The 20,781-nt window shown below is 38.4% G+C and overlaps 1 protein-coding gene across 4 annotated transcripts in view; it reads right to left on the bottom strand.

The window, feature by feature from the left end:
• The window catches only part of ARHGAP21 (Rho GTPase activating protein 21), a 127,346-nt gene that overhangs the window by 19,972 nt on the left and 86,593 nt on the right, over positions 1–20,781 (bottom strand). For 3 of the 4 annotated variants that reach the window (XM_074574449.1, XM_074574447.1, XM_074574450.1), the window contains exons 8-9: positions 13,486–13,515; positions 10,003–11,953 (exon numbers count right to left, since the gene is read on the bottom strand). In XM_074574449.1, coding sequence (XP_074430550.1) covers positions 10,003–11,953; positions 13,486–13,515 — 1,981 coding nt within the window. The remainder of the gene's footprint in view (positions 1–10,002; positions 11,954–13,485; positions 13,516–20,781) is intronic. The other variant, XM_074574451.1, reaches the window with a different exon arrangement.

Here is a 20,781-nt window from a genome sequence, read left to right as displayed (position 1 = left end):
CCCAAAAAAATCACTGAAAAAAAGGGTAGATCTGTATCATACCCTACTATGCTGCTACAATATGATTTTATCATTTTTAATATAATATTTAATGTCTTTGTTTATACCTGAAATCTCCTGGAGCAGTCCCTTCAGGATTACATGTGAAGATTTGAAAGTAATAACCTGAACACTTCAACACAAAAGGGAGCACATTTTGAGAACCTTAAATATAATTTAAATGAACCACAGAATTATTCAGGTGGGAGGCAAACCTCAGAAGGTCCCTTAGCCCAACCTCCTCCTCTGAGCAGGGTTAGCGCTGAATTCAGACCACGTTGCTCAGGGATTTTGTCCAACAAGTGACAAACAGAGGGGAATAATCTCTTCCCATAACATCCCGGCTGTGCTCTTATTGATGCAGACCAGTATGGTGTTAGCCGCCTTCTTCACCAGCAAGGTGCCAGTACCGCTGCAGGAGGTTAGTCTATTCCAGGCGCAGGACTTGGCACTTATCCTTGAATTTCAAGAGGTTCCTATCAAACCATCCCTCTAGGGATCTCTTCTGAACACACCTTCGTGCGTATTGGCAACTGGTGGTGCCTGCAACTTGATGAGCATATTCCATCTCCCCTCTATGTCACCAATAAAGATATTAAACAAAACGGACCCCGGAGAACACCACGTGTAACCAGCCTCCAGGTAAAATATGAACCCTTAGCCACTGCCCTTTACACCCAACGATCCAGTTTTCCTATGTATCCAGCAGTACACCCACCTAGACTATGGCACAAGGATGGTGTTGCAGAAAAGGTCAAAAGCCTTGCTAAAGTCAAGGTTGCTGACCCCCTTGTGTTCTCCTCTCATTCAGAGATCTAGCCATCTCATTATAAAAGGCAATCACGTTGGTCAAGCACTATTTACCCTTGGTAAATCCATGCTAGGTATTCCCAATCAAATCCTTCATATACCCAGACATAAGTTCCAAGAGGACCAAGTCCGTGATTTCCTTAAGGACTGACATAAGGCCAACTGACTGCCTTCCCTGGACTGTGCTTCTCATCCTTTTTCAAGATGGGTGCACAATTTGCTTTTTTCCAGTTAGCGGGGACCTCCCCCAGTCCTCATGCTCCTTCAAAGATGATAGACAGTATCTCTGCAATGACATCAGCCAACTCTCTCAGCAACTTCAGATGCATCTCATCAGGTGAGATGGACATGTATGGGTTGAGCTACACTGGAGCTGTCTTAGGAGTTCCCTATTTACCCAAGTCGATTATGATTGTGGGTCTTGTTTGTTTTTGTTGTTTTAATATTTTTTTTTATTTAAGGAAATGGTTTAGTTAACTGAATTGTAACATATAAACATGGAGACCAAATTCACAGACTAACTTAGTCCAGAGAGGCTAACCACTAGGGATGCTTGGGCTATATGACTGACAGAGAAAGGTGATTTCTCCCACCAGCCCCTGGGGATTCAGCTTGCCAAATCTTTTTTCACTGGTAATAGAAAGTGACTTGAAAAAACTAGCTAAAGTCGTCTTTCATATTTATTCCCCTTTGGACATGGCAGTCTTGCAAGCGGTATTTCAACACCAGACTGTAAAAGGAATTGCATTATTTAGTAAGTGTATTACAGACCACATTACCATTTAAAACACCATTTAGACATTTTAATTTAAACAGACAGTTTGAATATGTGGCTACAAACCTTAATTCAACAAGTATGTATTTTATCAAAGACTATGATCTGATTTAAAGATTCAAATAACAAAAATGTAATAGCTATGTAGTAACACACACTTAAAACACACTTCACCTTTCACATGAAGAACATTCAGACAGTGTGCACCCCCCAGACACAAAAAACACTCAACATACAATTTCCCAAACTGCATACACTGAAGAGGATAACTGCACTTTAATGTTATTGGCTTTCTGAAAACCGTATCCAGCTCTTGGATTAGGTCTGTATTTAAAGATGCCCCTGTAGTACCTAATGCAATTTTGGTTACTCAGAGATCTCGTGGAGTTGTAACAGTGATTGCTCTTTGTAGAAAGCTCAGCCTTCTGCAGAAGGCTACAGGGAGGTAACTCATGCTGCTTTCTGTCTCCAAAGCAAAGGGCTAAAAGAATCATTAAAAACATTATCTTCATTCAACAGAGGAACAGCTGTGAAGGTTTCTATGTACTGACATGGCATCTACCTGACAGCCATTACAGTCAGCTTTTTAACCATTGCCTCTCTATTTCTTCAATAATTCTCTCAATCTCAAACAACAGGTTATGGCTTTTGGGGTGTAATTTAAGAATTATTCTTACATGGCAAGTCCATTTGCTTATGGCAGAAAAGACAACATGAAACTATCAAGCACTCATTAGAAGAATAAAAAAAAAAATTTAAAATAGTTTCTTTACTGAAGGACAGACAGGACATGCCAGTGACATGAACAGACGCTGCAGCAAGACTGGCTCTAGAGGCACTCCCTTACTTCCAGCCCTTCATAAACAACCATTTTGCATCCTCGGCCTATCCAAGCACTTCACAGTACATGGTACCACGACAGGCTCTGCAGCATCACAACGCACAACACCACCTTGCTCCAAAGCATTCCTCTTCGATACGGTACATGAAAGCTTTAAAATCTTGTCCTATGTCTAATACCTCCTCCGTGCCTGTCAGTTTAGGTTTGGTCCAGCTTGCTATAGGCAGCACTTCCCTTGTGGTACAGCCATATGGACCACCTCGGTGGTCCCTTCCTTCACCTTGGTGGCAGGCAGGACATGAGGGGTCAGGCAAAGGCTGCTGAGGCACCAGCACAAGCGGAGCGAGGGACAACAGAGCAGGGGGACAGAGGGCACGAGGAAGAGCATCAGTGAGAAGAATGCAGAAGAAAGGAGAGAAGGCTGACAGGATACTGGAGGTAGAAGCTGATTCTTCATCCACACACAGGCAAGACAGTTAAAAAAAAAAAAAAAAAAAGGTCTATCTCAGAGGCTCCCCGTCTCCAAGAAACCTCAAAAGAAGCTGAATTTAAGGTAAACACAGACACACTAATATGGACCATTTTTCTTAAAAGTCTGTCAGGAAGACAATCCAATAAAAAGACCATGCATACACTTTCATCTCCATAGTGAGAAGGCCAGAAATAACCAATACACAAAACCAAATTGTTCAATCAAAAATAAACTATATGGGAGTAACCCCGCTATCACACAAGATAGCACAAAGGACTAATAAACACCCCACAGCGGTGACTTTCTGTTACAGATCTTGAAGTACAAGCTGCTGCATTTTATACTTTAGTCTGCAAGGGTAAAAGCTACAATAGTTAAAGACTTCCAAGCCTAAAACACGTGACCTGGAAAGAAGATACGCTATTGCCTGGTTCATCATGACGCCCTACCTAATTTTTCAAAAAAGAACCTTTAAAAAGGTTTTTTTTGTTTGTTGGTTTTTAAGTACTTTCAGCACTGACAACACTGATTGCCTTTACAAAGAACTTGTTCATATATCTACTTTACGTAATTATCCTCTTGTAGCCAAAAGAATATAATGGAAACATGTCTGCATGCTGAGCACATTCATTTCTGTAAGCCATGGAAACACAGGACTGGAACAAGCCTCCTGAATCATCAAATCCAGTCCTCTGCTAACACGCTCATGTAAATAATATGTTCATTATACTGACCAAGTTCCACACAAACAGAAAAAGGCTTCCCAAGGTTATTCTTCATGTGAGACTATTCTGAAAACCTTATCTACAACAGTCTGTTGCTTATTTCAGTGTTAAACAAATGTATAACCATCTTTCTACACAAAGTAATACAAAGCAATTCTAAAGGTTCCTGTTTACAGTATTACCCCAACACATTAAAAAAGTACAATTCTCAATACACTTTTTTTGTTGGCCAAGAACCCTGACAGCATTCCTTTATTACCTGCAATAATTATTTTAAGTTATAATGATATAATAAGGATGATTTATGCTGTGAAAATATTACCCATTACCGAACAAATCTGATACTTCTATTCAATTAGAACTCTACTAGATGTTATGAATTGTTGACTTTAAATTTTAAGTTTCCATTTAAAAAAAAAAAAAAGGATTTTTGAGTTACTGAAGCATTTAAACAGTATTTAAAATGTTAATTTGTAATTTTGTGTTTTGGCTGCTATACTTCAGAATGCCACAATGATTTCAAAATTGTTCTTTGGATAAGAAACACTGAAATTTTCAGCCTGGAGAATAGTGATTTGGCAGGCCACACTGTAAAACCCTGAAAAAAAAACAAAAGACTGATGCTTATCCTAGAAACACCGATGACATGTTAAAAACTGTGCCAATGCTATCGCTAGAATAATAGAAGCAACAGTCCCTTAGAAATGAACATCTGTCAGCTCTAGTTTCTATTCCAGTTACATTTATATTTTCATAGTTTGGAATAGCTAGACAGTAGCTTGTAGAAAAAAAATTATCCCAATACCTGAAGCTTTTCATATTCATCTTGACTGCTAACAGATTTTGCTAAAACTGAAGTTTCCTTAAAACATGCCATATCGACCATTTGTATCAGCCACCCTTAAGGTATCCACACATTCTGGGCTGACAAGCCACGATCCCTGCGCTGCAGAAGTTTGAGGGCTTGAATTTCTTCCTGCTTGATGTTTATCTCTTCTCATGAGGAGAAAACCGAATAAGTGCATTCTTTCAATTATTTCTTTATTGCACATGAGAGTATTTCTGGTTGTCTCCCCTAACCTTTCACTATTCCTGCCATCATAACTCTTTTCACAGTGCTTTGTGCAAGTAGATCAACTTATTTTCTAGTTTCAGGAATGAACTGCATTCAGTATGTGTGCATTCACATTGTTGTCTTCTGTACCAGAGCCTAAACAGCCTGCAGAGAGCGGCATAAAGGTGCAAGGGAAGGAGAGGAAAAGTATGGCACGTATTTCACTAAAAAAAGGCAGTAAACTCATTACACTTTCAAAAAAAGCACTTGGAGTTACGTACATGACATCATTTAAAGGTAGATACCGACAAGGTAAACCTTATACACCTCTACTTCTAGCATTAGAGAAGAATGCCATCACATGTACAGTAAAGATGCCTGAAAAATTTAACTCATGCTGAATGTTTTAGAATGTTTCACCTCCTAATTCCTAACAAAAAAAGGAATTAAAGAAGGTTGAGCAGAATTCACTAGAAGCCAGCTAAATTTATCCTGTTGGTCAACAAGTGCCCAAACGCTTTTATTATGACAGAAATTTGTAGAAAAATAAATATTGGAATACAATGAAAAAGGTTTTTTGTTTTTGAAAAGCAGCATGAAGATCAGCTCTTAAAGCAAGGTAAAAAGCAGAGTGTGCTTGATTACTAGTACAGAAATCAGTATGGTTGGTTGCACTAAGGGTAGAAGCCAAGAGAGACAAAGCCATGAGTGGCATGGAAAGGGTGACTTAAGACCAGCACTCTGCAGGTCACTTTTACAACATTTGTATGAGAAATTCAGCCACCAGGAGACAGGTTTTAAAAAACGACGCATATACATAAAAAAGAAAAAGGGAACACCATGTAGTTAAAAAAGCTGTGAAACTCCTGGCAAATCTTTATTTAAATCAATACAGGGTACTGGATAGCAAAATTTTACTGGAGTACAAAAGAGAATGGAGAAATTTATGAAGCACTTAAAATCACATTTGGCTCAGGAACGTTGTAAAATGCAAATGGTTGGAGAATAGAGAGTAGCAACATTAAGAACCATATATCCTTGTCCTGTTCTTACACCTTTCCTTAGGTACCAATTTCAGCCAGAGAGAGGACACTCATGTAATTTTTACAACACTTTGGTGTTATTAAAGTCTGGTCAAATATTTTTATCTGGCTAATTTTCTCTCAGTTATTCACAAATTAATAGTGGAATGAAGTGACCTAAAATTTTTCTAGGGTAAGGATGTACTAGATATTTTCAAAAATGGGATCACACCTCTGAGGAAAAGTCTTTGTACTTACCCGATGCTACTGCACGCCTAAAAGAAAAACTCTCTAACAGGATGACTATAAACTTGTTTGATTTGAAAAGAATTTTAAACTTCAAGATGATGTTTATTTAGGCTAAGTATTTTAAAACATATCCATTTAAACTTAATTTTCACATGACAACCCACCACAAAGTTGGAAAGAACGTTCAGACAACAGTAATGTCCAAAACACTAAACTGCACTGGCAGCTACCCGTACTGCAATCAGGTTCAATACTGAAGGAGTTTCTCCATTTCACTCATACGGGTAGTTCCTTCAACTCAATCTGGGATTTGGATTATCCTTTTTTTAAATTGCTTTCTACTCCACAATAAATGGTTTACGAAGGAAAAAAATAGTTTCAAGGTAGCTGCGAATCTCAGACATTCATACGTCTATGTCTAAGAAAGGTATTGAAATAACTATATTCTAAATGAATTGCTTCTCAATAGTTACAAAGATGTTAAGTAGCATTCTAATTTCCGTCCCAGCGCAGGTTAACACATCCAAAATTACACAGTAGGTCACAAATTTGTCATTTGCTGTTCTCTAACAGAGAAACTGTGTACAAATTACAAGTCTGAAAAAATGTACATTAAACACCACCACTGCTAATACAGGCACTGATAGAGATAATGGTATTTTTACAATTTTAGAGATGGTATTTTAGAGACTAGGTGAGACTGTTTCCTGGGTAAAAGGAATAACCTTTCATTAGACTAACTAGTATAGTTTGAAACAATAGAGAGCATTTCAAGAACCGAGCCTTTCTTTGGACTTGAAATAGCAACAGCAGCTTTCCAGGCTAACAACAATACTCTGCATTTAGTAGCACATGGAACACATGGAAAGTACTGAAGCGTGCAGGCCCGGGGTTGTTTTTCTGTACAACTGGCAGCTTCCTCATCCCCCAAGAGCACCTGCTTACCTGAAGAAGAGACTAAGGATGCAATATCTTGCCTATTTTTTTTCAAATAAATCAATTTCTCCTATAAAACATCTCCCTACTTGGTTTGCTCTGAACAGATCTCTCATTTCTATTAGCAAATGCAACCCAAAATTTCATCTCCTGCTTCAGAACAGCCTTTTGTGAAAGGACTACTGTCAAAAGGCAGTTCTTCAGCAACCCACCATAATCTCTGCAAGAATCTGCCGTAGACAAGCCTGATGGAAACTCTGCCTGAATTTCTGTTTGTGGTGCAGGGCACCATGCTACTTACAGAGAGATACTCTCAAATCCTGATGTTCCGCTATTCTCGAGAGCAGGTTAGTCACAAAACGCTGCTGCAGAAGCCAACTGTTCCTGGCTGAATTTCTACCAAAACATGGTCTGGCCACACCTACTAGTTTTAATTAGCAAAGTGATAACAAAAATAAACACATCGTGAAGTATTTAAAATGGCAATGATACATAACCTTGGAAGATATTTATTCCCCCAAAATTTACATTTTTACACTACTCCAAAGATCTACTGTACAAATAACTTCAGTAAGTGCATTTATGAAATGAACTGTATCTAAAAAAACCCTAATACTGCAAAAAACAATTACGCTGATGTAAACATAAACAGAGAGATTGCTAACACCCAAGTATGTCTTTTTTCAAAGTAACATCATCAGACAGAAGAGGAAAAAAGGAAAAAAAAAACCAAAACCAAAACCCCACCCCAAACTAAAATACGAAACGGAAAAATCCAAGTAATTTTCCTTCAGAAGAGTTAAATACCCTTTAACTGAGCTGCAAAGTAGATCTAGGGGTTTATCCGTCTGATTAATAAGGCTTTTAACAAGTGAAGCTGTAATTAGGCATAATGATAGTGTAACAAGCAAAGTTAAAATCAAGCATATTAATTCTAACTTCAGAAGATGCCCACTCTTAATGGCGTTTGATGCTTTTCCTATTCAGAGAGGGTTATTTCATCTTCAATGTGCTGGAGCTGTGGTGGAAGTTTTCCACAGCACCTGTACAAGAACTTCTTGTTAGGAAGACAGCCACAAGTCCTGTGTTGCCTCAGACTGTGCCCATGCTCTAGCAGCACCACTTTTTGATATTTCTGGAGTATTCAAGGAGGTTTCAGTCCAAAAGGCTAAGGAGCTCATATGAATTTGCACAATCCCACGTGGTGTTATGCCAAAAGGCTGCAATGGAGAGTTACAACTTTGTTTCTTCTGAACTACTCAGCCGCTACCGGAACGCAGTACAATTGCCATGTTTAAGGCTTCTTTGAACTTTAATCATCACATTTCCCTAAAATCTGGAAGCAAGCCACATGAGTTAGAGTTCATGGCAAGTCTTTGTCAAATATAAGATAGAAGATTGTGTAGAAAAGGTTGGGCTTGATTTGGCAATCTTGATCGAACTTTTACATGACATTAAAGTTGTACGGGATTAGAAACCTCCCAGCAAGCACTCCTAAGTGAGTACAAATACCACACGTAACTTAACTGCCCAATGTTGATTTTAGGCATAGTATTAAAAAACCCTGCACAAAGATCAGTTGACGTGCCTTACAAACCAGTACTAATCCTTAAAGAAAGATCGAAAAGGTCTAAAGAAGAATCCAAAATTACACTGGATAATGATGCATCCAGTAATAAATAATAATAATAAAAAAAAAATCTACACAACTCCCATTCAAAAAGGCAAACCCAATATAAAAACCATATGCTAGTTAAGAAAGGATTTTTGTCATGTCTTAAAATTCTGTCAAAAGAACAGAATTATTATATCTTTTATGTGATTTCCATTCTTTGATGCACACAAAGCTGCTTTGCTATTTTTGGTTATTTACTTTAAACTCGTACAGACAATTGCTGCAGATCCACAACAGAAGACAATTGTGCTAAAACAATGCACCTCTAACTCCCTTAACCTGATCTGTAAAAAAAAAAAACCAAAACAAAAACACCACAACCTGAAGAGCATAAAGAAGCTTTGTTTCTCACATACATGAGTTTGAGAATAAAATTCAATATTTTCTAAATACTTCTTATACCACATTCAAGAACGGACCGTCAATTATAAATCAACCCGTGTGGAAAATGGTCTGCAGACATCCAGACTCCAAAAGATTAAACCAGCCACAAGAAAAGAAAATCCAACTCAACAACAACAGCGCAGTGAAGACGACACAGGTATTGACTACTTGAGCAGAACAGAAATGCTCTGTCACTGAAACTGTCTCTTCAGCAGATTACTCCAATTCCTCACGTATCCAAAAATGGAGTTTCAGTTATTTTTTTCTACCACTTACAATCCTTCCATGAGTTCCTCTCTTCTTCCAAATTATCTCAAAAGTGCTCAGCTCCCTTCCTATAAACTCCCTGTAATCCCAACCCTGTTTGTATCACAGTCCACAGACGAATCTTTGTGCCTTCTCACATTCTGCTTCCACAAACCCTTTCATTCATATCCACATTAGCATTTTTACTTGCAAATTCACTTCATTTTATTGATATCCTTTCACCTGAAACAGCTTTCCTCCATCCTGTATCTGTCTTAGAAAGCTTTCACCTTACCTATTCTGATGACAAACTTTTTTTTCACAAATCACCCTTACATGGATTTGCATCCATATTCTCTCTTTACTGGATTCCAACTACATTTTATACTAGAGAAGTAAAAATATTTTGAAAGGTGCTGACAATGCTAGTTGTCCATATAAATAACACCAGAGCATTATGTGGAGTGATATCCAGATGCAGTTATATAATGTAGACTTCTCCAGGGGGTTAAGGAAAATTCTAGAGAAATAGTAAGTCACTGTAGACTTTTTTACACTGATCCTCCAGGACTCCAAACAAAACAGAACATCTTTTTCCTCCACTGAAGAATATTTTTAGTTTTACCAGCCTAATTGCACTCTAGATGAGAAAAGAGCCCCAATGGCCCTCAACCCCAGGATTTACAAGCACAGCAGTCAGCTCCCTGGCACAGTGCTCTCCATCATCCTTAGCAGAGAAAAGCATATGATGTACACGGGAATATTTTAACTCACCAATAAACGGAATAGAAGCCAAGGAGTCACCAGGTGGGCTGGAACCTGATGCTTTCCGTTCTTCTATTCTTTTTATGTGGACTTCTCTCCGAGCATCGTTAGGTAACCAACAGGTAGTGTCCGAGGCTGCCTCTTGGTCATTTACAGCAAGAATGTACGACTGATGCCTCAAAGGCTGTGGAGTTTGGTGGCCAGAAGGTGATTTGTCCCGCATGACCACTGTGTCTTTGTCATTTTCCTGAACATCCGTTTGCAGAATTTCAGGCTCATGAACCTCTTCCCTTTCAAAATCATGAATCTTTTGTCTGATGGAACCATCTACATTGTCGGAGGTAGTTGAACTCTCACTCGTTGGCTGAACAAGTTTGGCGGAAGCTAGAGACAGAGAGGAGGGCTGGATGGTTTTGCCAGTTTCTGTTTTGTGATCTGGGGCACCTTCTGCTCGGACCCTTGACTGTTGGTTTAACAGACCACTCTGATGCAGGTGATTTACTGTTCTTTGGTCTTTGCTGGCAATAGTATCCAGGCCCTGGTTAAGGGGAAATGATGGTTTTGCTGCATAGGGAGCAGAGCTCTTCAAAGAGCTACTTTTAGAACTTCTGGCTGGTGTGAGAGACAATCTCTCTTGTGAAAGAGTTGTAGGTTTTGAAACTCCCCCAGGAGTTTGCAAATCTCGAGAAGGCTGCAACATTTTTATATCTGGTGGAACTTTCTGAAAATGAGAACCAGGCAGAGAAGCTCTGCTACCTGTTCTCCTGTTGTCTGAAAAATAAGCACTTGGAGCCATAGAAAAATTTTGACCTCGAAGGGACATGTGAAATGCATGCTGTCTAGATCGCTCATAAATACCTCGCCGGTCATCCTGTTCAGTAAACCCTGTCCACTTGTAAGTCTTTCTCCTATCTCCATTAGTATCTGCAATCATATTCTCAGAATGAAAATTTTCTAGCACTTCACCCTGTTTGCTGAGATAATCCCATGACCGAGCCCTGTGATTCCTAGCATTAACCGAAGGTGAAGTTAGAGTATCTTGTGAAGCACTTCGTGGCCACTCTTTCATCAACACGGGATCTTCAAGTCTTTCCTGGGATACACTTCTCTGCCTGATCTGAACAGACTGCGGAACCCTGTCGTGAGAGGTGCTCCTGCGCCGTACCTGTGAAGCAGTGCGATTTGGCACCACTTGGTTATAATCAGTTGTATTCTGAGAAGCTGCTCTTAAACTATCTAACCTTTCCTGTATTGTTCGGGAGCCATACATGTGCATGCGCCTATTATCAATGTACTCTTTGTAAGTTTTGTAGGTCTTCCAGTCTATATGCTGGTGGGATGCTGGAGAACTGTAATGATTAGTAGAGACTGAGGGCGAATCTGTGGCTTGAGCAGGAGGTCTAGTGCTTGGGATTCCTTCTGGACATACTACATAGTTGGAAGCTTTACTTAGTGTTCCAGTTGGATCAACTGGCCTTGTTATTGGAGTCTGGGGAAGTACAATGGTAGTGGACACTGAAGAAGATGGTGACGTGGTCCGTGCTTTTAGACTGGTTTGATCTTTTAAGCCGTATCTTACTTCCTCTGTCCTGTGTGATGGACCAGCATGATTATTTCTACAAGATGGCAAATCTACAGCCTTCTCAGAAGGCACAATAACAGTCCTTACAGTTTCATTGCAAACACACACAGCTGTATTTGATTTTGCAATGTCTGTTGGTGATGGAGGCACTTGTATTTCCATTCTGTAGGCCCTCTCTGGCTGTGTCAATGCCCGTACTGGTCTGCTGACTTGCTGTTTCCCCAGCGAGAAGTCAGAAGATAGCTTGTCACCAGCTTGTGCCATAACAGAAGCTGTGGATGTCAGGCGCGGATAACATATTGGCGGTGGTTCGGGTATGTTGTGGGCATTACCACTGTAGGCTTCATTGCCTTTCAGGTAGGCATCTTGGGAATATGCCTGTGGAGAGAAGAATAAGTGAGTATTCAGTAGTGAGGGAGATGGAAAAGTTCACCATCTAGCATTTGCTCGATCGAGCCTCAAGAGAGGGAACACAAGTACAAAATTCACACTATCTATAATTTTAGATAACACGTTAGTTAAAAAGATAAAAATAGCATTCCATTCCCTTAGTGAACAGAAATAGAATGAGCATACGTAATGAATGAATGTATGTAATGTACGTTCCCTCCCTCTACAACTAAAAAACTGAACTGATTATCAATTGTAGGAAATACTGCAGATAGGGCACTGAGGCAGGTTTCCCAAAATCCATGAGCACAAACCACAGTATTTTTCTCCCCCTTAATTCTGTTTTCTATCATGATGCTTCACAGATTCTTCCCGTTTAAGCTTCACATTGCTGCAAACCAGAATTTCACAGCAATCGACAGGTTAAAATACTGCATAAAGAATTCAACCAGCACTAGAAAATTCTCTTTTCACTTACTGTATAAAAGAACTCTGTCCACTTAATGTAGTGCATACGAAAAGTACACACAAATATACATACACACACTCCTCCAAGATGTCTTCTACATAAAAGCCACTGTTCTTAAACATAAAATGAATAAATTGAAGCAGCAACATCTTTGTTGTGAGCCAACAGCCTATAAGTCCTCACATTTTATAGGAGGCAGCCAGTATATGGCACACAAATCTTACTGCAAAAATACTAGTAATTGTAATATTTTTAACTTCAAGGTATGAACAGTATGAAAATTCATACATACTCACTGCTGTCCACACACTATAAAAACACAAACTAAAATCTGAAATGATTTCCCGTAGTGCATTTATTTGCACCATTATGTTTAAGAGCCTGACTCCTGAGAAAAAATGGTTATATTTTACTCAGTATGTTTCTGTAACCTTTTTGAAAAGCAGCATTTGTCATTGTGAAATTAACAGAACGCTCAAAATAATAAATCAGTGAGAAGCATACAGCATACTTAAACAATATCCTATAATTGAAAAACTTTAGCATGACTTCGTTCAGTTTAGGCATAATGAAATAAAGAGCCAATGCAGAGCCTGCCAATGCAACAGAAGACTCAAATGATTTCTCAGGGCTTTTACACGCTTAGGCGTGGTATCATATCACAGCATTTCCCGTCCAAATCATAACATGCTCAATTCCAGAATATCAATGTGCCCTGTCTTAACACTAGACAGGTAATAAAAGCCCAAGTGCAGCCATAAAATTAATACAGAGCAAAGTACAGAGGAGGGTGAGGCATTTACAATACTGCTGCAACGTTACACCGAGCATTAATGAAGTGCAAAATATTAAAGCACACTGAGAGAAAACCGACCAAATAACACAGGCACAAACAACGAATTAAGAGATTAGCATTATGAAGAAAATTCAGCTCAGACTATCTCGCTCATTTCCCACAAACTTGCTGTTTCATATGCTTGTTTCTCACAAATCATTAAGAAAAACATGCCTTACAAAACCATCAGAGAAATGGCTACTGTACATTTCTTACCAGTGCTGTGACATCCTTTGTAAACTGCAGCTGGCAGAAAACAGGAAAACATAGTAAAAGCTGCTTACAGATGTAGAGACAGAATTATGTTGTCATATTGATGTTGGATACAGCAAGCTAAAAATACAACTACACCGATTTCACTGGAAGGTACCAACAGAGGTAAAGGGCAGTACAGCATGAAGAATAACTTCACCCTCCTTGTGAGCATGTCCATCTCAGGCTTCTACCTGCTCCTCGCGTTTATCCTCTACCCTTACGGAGAGCAAAAGACATTTGTGCCATTTTGCCGTGGTGCATCCCTACAGCTGCCTGCAGACAGCTCTGGCTCCGCGCAACAAGACTTCCCTTCCACTACAGCAACATTACTGTCTCTCGTTTCCCCTGGGCTGCTACCATCTCTGCTTCCTGGTGACGAAACAACGGCTTTATTATGCATTTAAAACAGCACGCCCCTTCCCCACATATATCTGAACACGACCACAAGCTGTCAGCTGACTGCAGCTGCTTTCAAGCTGTACGTCTGAAATTAGAGGAATGATGCTGCAGAAACACTCTGCTCACGTGATTTGTGGGGTTTTTTCCCTCCACTCATAGTAAAAATCAAGCCAGGTTTCCACTGGCACATTTAATGGACGGAAGGATTATACAAAGACAAATATTTCTAAATCTTTAAATAAATGGCTATTTGGGATCTTGATAGGCTGTAAGAATTTAAAAAAAAAAAATGCTGAAAACCCAGGACACAGGGCAAGAGACTACTGGTATGTAAGACAAATTAAATCAATAATCCCCCCACCCCCCCAATCAGAAAATAATTATTACTTTATACAGCTGATAAAACAGTTCAAAACCTGGGATATGCACACATTACACCAATACAAAATACCCTGCTTTTATGTTTGTGTAAAACATGTCCATGACAAACAATGCGTCACTGACTTTGACAGCAGAGAGCCTAAATTCCAAAACCAATGTGATCTGATTGTAGCTGAAGACTACAAACAAATATAAAAATCAGTCTGCAGCTCTTGACAAAATTTATCACAGATATTAAAACATCATCTTCAGAAGCCACCATTCTCACAGGGTCCGAAATGAGATCAGCCAGGCTTTCTCCCCTCTCCCCCAATAAAGGGTACGTTTCCATGATCGCAGGTACAGCCGGACAGACAGCCCGTTCTCAGCAAGACAGAGTTACTGGATTCTGACACTAGAAAGTGCAGTTCTCCTTTCAACCTCATTCCACCCACTTCCCAAGAAATCACCGAAACAAAGCTGAACCTTCTTCCAAGAAAGAAGTTTGTAAATAGGGGCTGGGACATTTCCACAAAGGAATATCAAGTATCTTTGTTTCATAATTCTGATTAAGGGCCTGCAGAGAAATATTGCAACTCACAAAAAAATGCAGGGCTCCATTCTGAATAGTGTCCCATTACTATGAAATGTTTTAACTGCTTTAACCAGAAGGTGATGGTTAAATTTTTAGAAGAGTTTTAGAAACTAAGAAATGCGAAGTATGCACCAATATACTTATTAGCATCTGAACACTATTTTGATACCTAACATATTTTGCAACTATATATACAACACAGTTTGATTATTATTCTCACCTCCCTTTAGTTCCTCAAATTATATAGCATGTGGAAATACTACCTTAATCTCTAAGTGACTGCAACAGAGGATATACTCATTAAAAAGCCATTAGGGTAGGACTTAAAAAGCCTCAAAAAGAAAACCCTTCTAACCTAAAAAAAAAAAAAAAATAAAAAATTTTTTTAATATCCAGATCAGCGATGTTCCCGATTTAGACAAGAGCCAAGCCGCTTGAATTCCTACAGGAGTTGGGTACTCAACAGTTATGAATAAATTCCAACATTATCGAAAAATCATTTTTGAAGTTTTATGAGCTCTTTCGCACCTTCTCAAAACAACAGCAGTTATGGAAAGCTTACCATACAAATACAACAATTTAGAGTGACTTTAAAGGGCTTTGATGGATAACAGCTCTGCAACAATTACTAGCAGAAAACTGTTGTGCTTACAGTAAGAACTCAGCATGTTTCCAGTTACTGGGTACAATTTCTTCCCCACCTTGCAATCTGGTTTTGTTTGCACCAAGTTTGCAAACTCCTATGGCAAAGAATTAATTTCTTACCGCGAATTTGTACAACCATTAGCACATTAAGGGTTTACCTGGTAAGGTAATACATTCATGCCATATGATACACAAACTAAATTTTAGGCAAATAAAGCATTTTACAAGATATTTTATTAACTCTCTAAAATTCAGCTGAAGGGTTTTGTTCACATTCTTTCCCACTTGATTTTATGCCATTTGATATCAGAATAATGACAGCTGACGTACAAGGATTCTTCTTCGTAAGAATCATGGCAAAACACTGTATTTTCAAGAGCTTGAGTCAACCATGTCATACAACCCTTAGTCCAAATCCATAAAAGCACAGAGGCATATGCTTCACTGAAGATGAGTATGCTTCACTACGCTTCACTAAATGATGAATAACACTGATTTCAACCGAACTACTTGCAAAATTGGAGATAAAGTGTTTTGATGAATCAGAAGCTAATCTGCCCAGCACCCTGCAAGACTGAGCCTGAGGCATTCTTCCTTCCTTCTCCAACCAGTCTGACTTCAGATTATGTTTCTTTACTACTAAATTCTTCTCTTCCCTGGTCCTAACTTATTCTCACATTTAGCCTGAATACGGGAACTGCACACCAGAAAAGGTTTTCAGCTGTCTTAAAAGGAAAGATTTTCCAGTTACAGTTTGCTTTGGCAAGAATGTTAGTAATACAGCTCAAGTGGTTTCATTTTATTCTGAGACACTCAGCAAATGCTACAGTCAGATAACATTATTTGGAAAAAAAAAATAAAAAAAAGTCAAACCCACACACCCTTTCTTCCAAATGGCAGGGAAATTTTAGTATATTACATTTAATGCCTTAAGGTCAAGAAATTTAGTTTCCAAATACAAGTCTTTCTTGTATATATTAGTCTAAATCAAGGTGAGTTGATGCAAATGGTATTTTCCAACATATGCAATGTTGGATACCAAAGTTGAAGTCTCTTCTAGGTCACTACATCTTCACACCACACTCCTCCCCTTCCATTGTATTTGCTGCCAGAGATTTAATATTAACCTCTGCACATATTAGTAACTGCGTCAGTACAAAATCTGAAAGTAAACAAAACGCTCCAAGACTCTGGACTAAATACAGGTACTTATGAAAACATCTCTATTTAAAGTATTAAAGTAAAGCAAATGAAAATATTTCACAGTTTGCCAATGAAACAGCCATGTTGCTCCATTAGGTCTGATGCAACTGGATGGTCTCAGGAAAAAGAAAAGGCAATGCTGTTAAAGTTTACTGTGGGCAGACCTGTAGTCAGAGGCATGAGGTTACTGGGGCGTATAAAACTCTAGAATACATTTCCTTATGCAAGCTATTTTTTTCTTATTTTTTAAATACAGGTGCATCACTGGCATTTTCAGGGTACTACAAAGCCTTGAGAGTTGCCAAATTCCACAAAAACTTTAAGTATCAGAAATGACAAACCAGCAAGCTCTTCTCTTCTGCCCAGATCTCTCAATAGATTGAAAATTTCCGTATCACCTGACTAGAAGGGGACTCACACACACGCGGGTGCTTCAACTGACTTTCACTCACTTTTCCCAGTCATTCCCATCTATGTTTTTTTGTTCCCCTATTATCCATGGCAAAAGAAACATTTCTCTTCAAACATGGTCAGCTTTCAGTTATCAATAAGCAGTTTCAATAGTCTGTAATTTTAAGGAAAGATTAAGATACAAATTAAAAGACATGCAAGTGGGAACTAAACTTACCAAAAAAATCAGTAGTAAACAGCCGCCTTTAATTTCCACATTTACCATTATTCACAAAATGCGCAATAAAATCTTTCTGTAAATGAAACTACAGAGATCTTTCTGTAATACTAAGGCATGTTTCAACATATTTGCACGCTACTAAAATTTAATGGTGACACCACCAGCTACCTTCTGGGGCAACTCCTATAAGGAAATGATTTTTTAAAACATATTCAAAATGAAACCGTTGGACGTAGGATAAAAGTTAGGAAAGATGAACTTTTGAGTGGGTAACGAGTGAAGTGCCAGAAAATGAAAGATAAAACATGAGGATAACTTACCTGTAACGTGTATGTGCTTATATACACATACACAAAGCAGATACACATATTTACATATAATAAATCCTATATATAAACATCAATAAGCTACATTACAAGTAACCTTCCAAATGAACAGCTCCAATCCAGATCATATTAAAGATGCAATTTAAGAGTGATGTTTTCACGTGCCTGATACTTAAAAATTCAGTGACTTGTATGCCATATTCCTCTTTACATACACAAGGAATGATTAGAAAACAAGCAAATTCCAACACGAACATACCTCAAAGAAATGGTCCTGCAAACTAAGGACACCCTAACGCATACACATTAGACACTACAAAGTCTATTGACAAGAGTCATAATAAGGCTGACCTGTAAGTGGGCTTAGCAATTCAGCTCTCCCCCTCTAGGGAGCACCTTTACATTATTTACTGCGTAGCACAAAGAGCTTTTGAACAACTGAAAAGGTGTCACAATTTGAACAGCTTTTTAGTACTGAATTTGTTATCCAAAGGCTACAAAACAGCAATTCCATTAAATACACTTGAGAAAAGGAACTGTTTGTAGTCGACCTAAATGTGTCTTCCCATTTGTATAACGTCAGTGGTACTAAAACCTACAAGGTGCCAAAATTCTGTCAAAAAAGGTTGAGAATGCTACAGAAATTGTATACAGATACATCAAATTTGAACACTGAGTAGAGTATAATTTAATACTGCTCCTCCTCTTGGTCTCAGAATGGTTACATAGCTACAAATGTTTCAAAATTATCAAAAGAGATTATTTTAAGTAAACTAATCTCAAATTTGAGGAGGAGCATGACAAAACCCCAACGCATTTGTAGCTGTGAAGAGTTCAAGTTTTTGTCATGGACAGAGAGGTTTTACATATCCTTTCCCCCATCCCCACAGTCTCATTTCCAAGATCATGCCAGTGAGGAACACGACTGACACTGACTTGACTAATGGCAGGATTTCACATGTAATTCCCTTCTAAGTAAGGGGTGTGCAGATGCCACAGAAGGCGATGACCTGTGGGTTGTACCACTTCATTGTTACTATTGATGAATGGATTTAAAGTCCCATTTTCAGGAAATTCAATATACCAAGAGGTTCAGAGACATACATGGATATTTCTGAAGGTTTATAAATAGCAAACTAAGGATAGAAACAAGCAACTGTGCTCTTTATGTAGTTAACCTAGTCATCAGTCATCACCACATGGAGGAGACTGCCAAATACTATAGAAATTACCACAACCAGTATCCTTCCTGAATATAATGAAACTATTTCATCCTCATTGCACTAGATAAACCTTTCATTAGCTCCTATTACAATATCCAGTAGTGCTTTGTGTTTTTCTGTTTTTACAGCACGGTGGTATTTAACATCAATGGTTTACAATGAGTGATATTACAGTAAAATTTATGACATATGTCAAAGAAAGCTAAATTTTTTAACATACTATCATAACTTACATAACACAACTTCAGTGACAAAACTATAAGATTTTCCTCCATTAATATGGGCACTGTACCTTACCATTTATTTTTCAGATTGCACTTGCATTAACACTACCACTACAGAAATTGTTATCACTTACTTATATGAGCTGTACTCCATTCAGGAATAAGAATTTGCCTTGAAGTTTATATTTTCTTTAGACATAAAATTTCCACAAAAGCTAACACAGCATTAATCACAAAGATAAAAATAGAAAAACAAAACAAGAAAGTATGCAGTTTCTCATCTGAAAACAAAAAGTTACTGTCTTTTCATAGGGAGTGAAAGGAATAACATTCTGTGCTGTTACTCTGAAAATATTTTAAACTTAAGTGTTCAGCTTTGAGTAGAGCAAAGTTCTTCAAATCTTGTCATGAGAACCGTAGATCCTAACATCTAAAGGTTGAATATTAATAGTCACCATCTTCAGAGGAATTGCATAGATTTTTCATTTGACTGAAGGTAGTGTGGCGCACTGTGCCTCAAAGGCTGCTAATGGTTATTTTTAGAAGTGGTAAGATTTTTCCTCCTCTGAGGTGGTCTAAAAGGGAGAAAACTACAGGCTCTAACTGACGACTTCTGTTGGACAATGCAATTGATTTTTATCACCTGTATCTTCACGTGTTGCACCTCTGCCATCAAAGATCAACACCCAAAAACATATATACTAAATTACGGACCGTGACAGAACCACATGAACAAACTGCAGCTATCAGAAGTCTTTTGCAATAGGCCCAAGAACACGCAATGCTCAGTCTTGCAGACTACAGAAAACATCTGTCTCTTCAAGGCTTCCCTCTAGCAGATGCGATGTGGAACTGATAGTTCTCAAGACAAAGTCCACTTTTACCCAAACAAATGCATCATAGCAAACCGGAGCATGAACTCCTCCACGATGTATCATCACCATGTACCAACCAACACAACAGCAAACAACTGTCAGAAGGAACTCATACAAACCAGAGAGGCAAAGTATTTTTTGCAAAATGACAACTCCACCTCTAAAACCTAATCCTCTTTCTAGCTTCAAAAAAAGGAGCCTGGAATACAGAATTCGCAATTCTACCACATCTTAAAACTCTCAAAATAAACTTTTCTTTTTAAAAAATGACACCTGGAAATTATTCCTACACAACTAATTTTTTCTAGAACTCCCACAGGCAAGATATTTTTTCTTTTTCCTTTACCCTTCCATCCCCTCCAGCAGAATGACCTTAATTTTCTTTTTACTAATATTCTTCTCTAGCCCAAAAGCAACAACCATCTGTCTGTTCTCCTCCACCCCCGTTATCTCACTTCTTAATATAACAAGTTAAATTCAAATCAATTGTTTTTCATCTATACATCAGCTGAAGCTTGCGCTTCATGTTTCATCAGCAGAGGGAAGACGTGCCTAAGGGCTTCTCGCCCAGCCAAATACAAAGGTTTAACTTTAAACCTACAAATCTTGCCTTCCCAGATCATTAGACTGTTATGGCTACAAAACTGCATTAGAGGCATATGGCTATACAGATCATTTAGAACTATTCCTTCATTTCTGCATATTCACAGTTCCAATTAAAAAAAAAAAACAAGCACCCCCCAAAAAAAAAAAACCCAAAACAACACCAAGCACCC

Source organism: Larus michahellis, chromosome 2, assembly GCF_964199755.1.
Source record: "Larus michahellis chromosome 2, bLarMic1.1, whole genome shotgun sequence".
Taxonomy (NCBI): domain Eukaryota; kingdom Metazoa; phylum Chordata; class Aves; order Charadriiformes; family Laridae; genus Larus; species Larus michahellis.
This window is presented reverse-complemented; position numbering and strand designations above follow the sequence as displayed.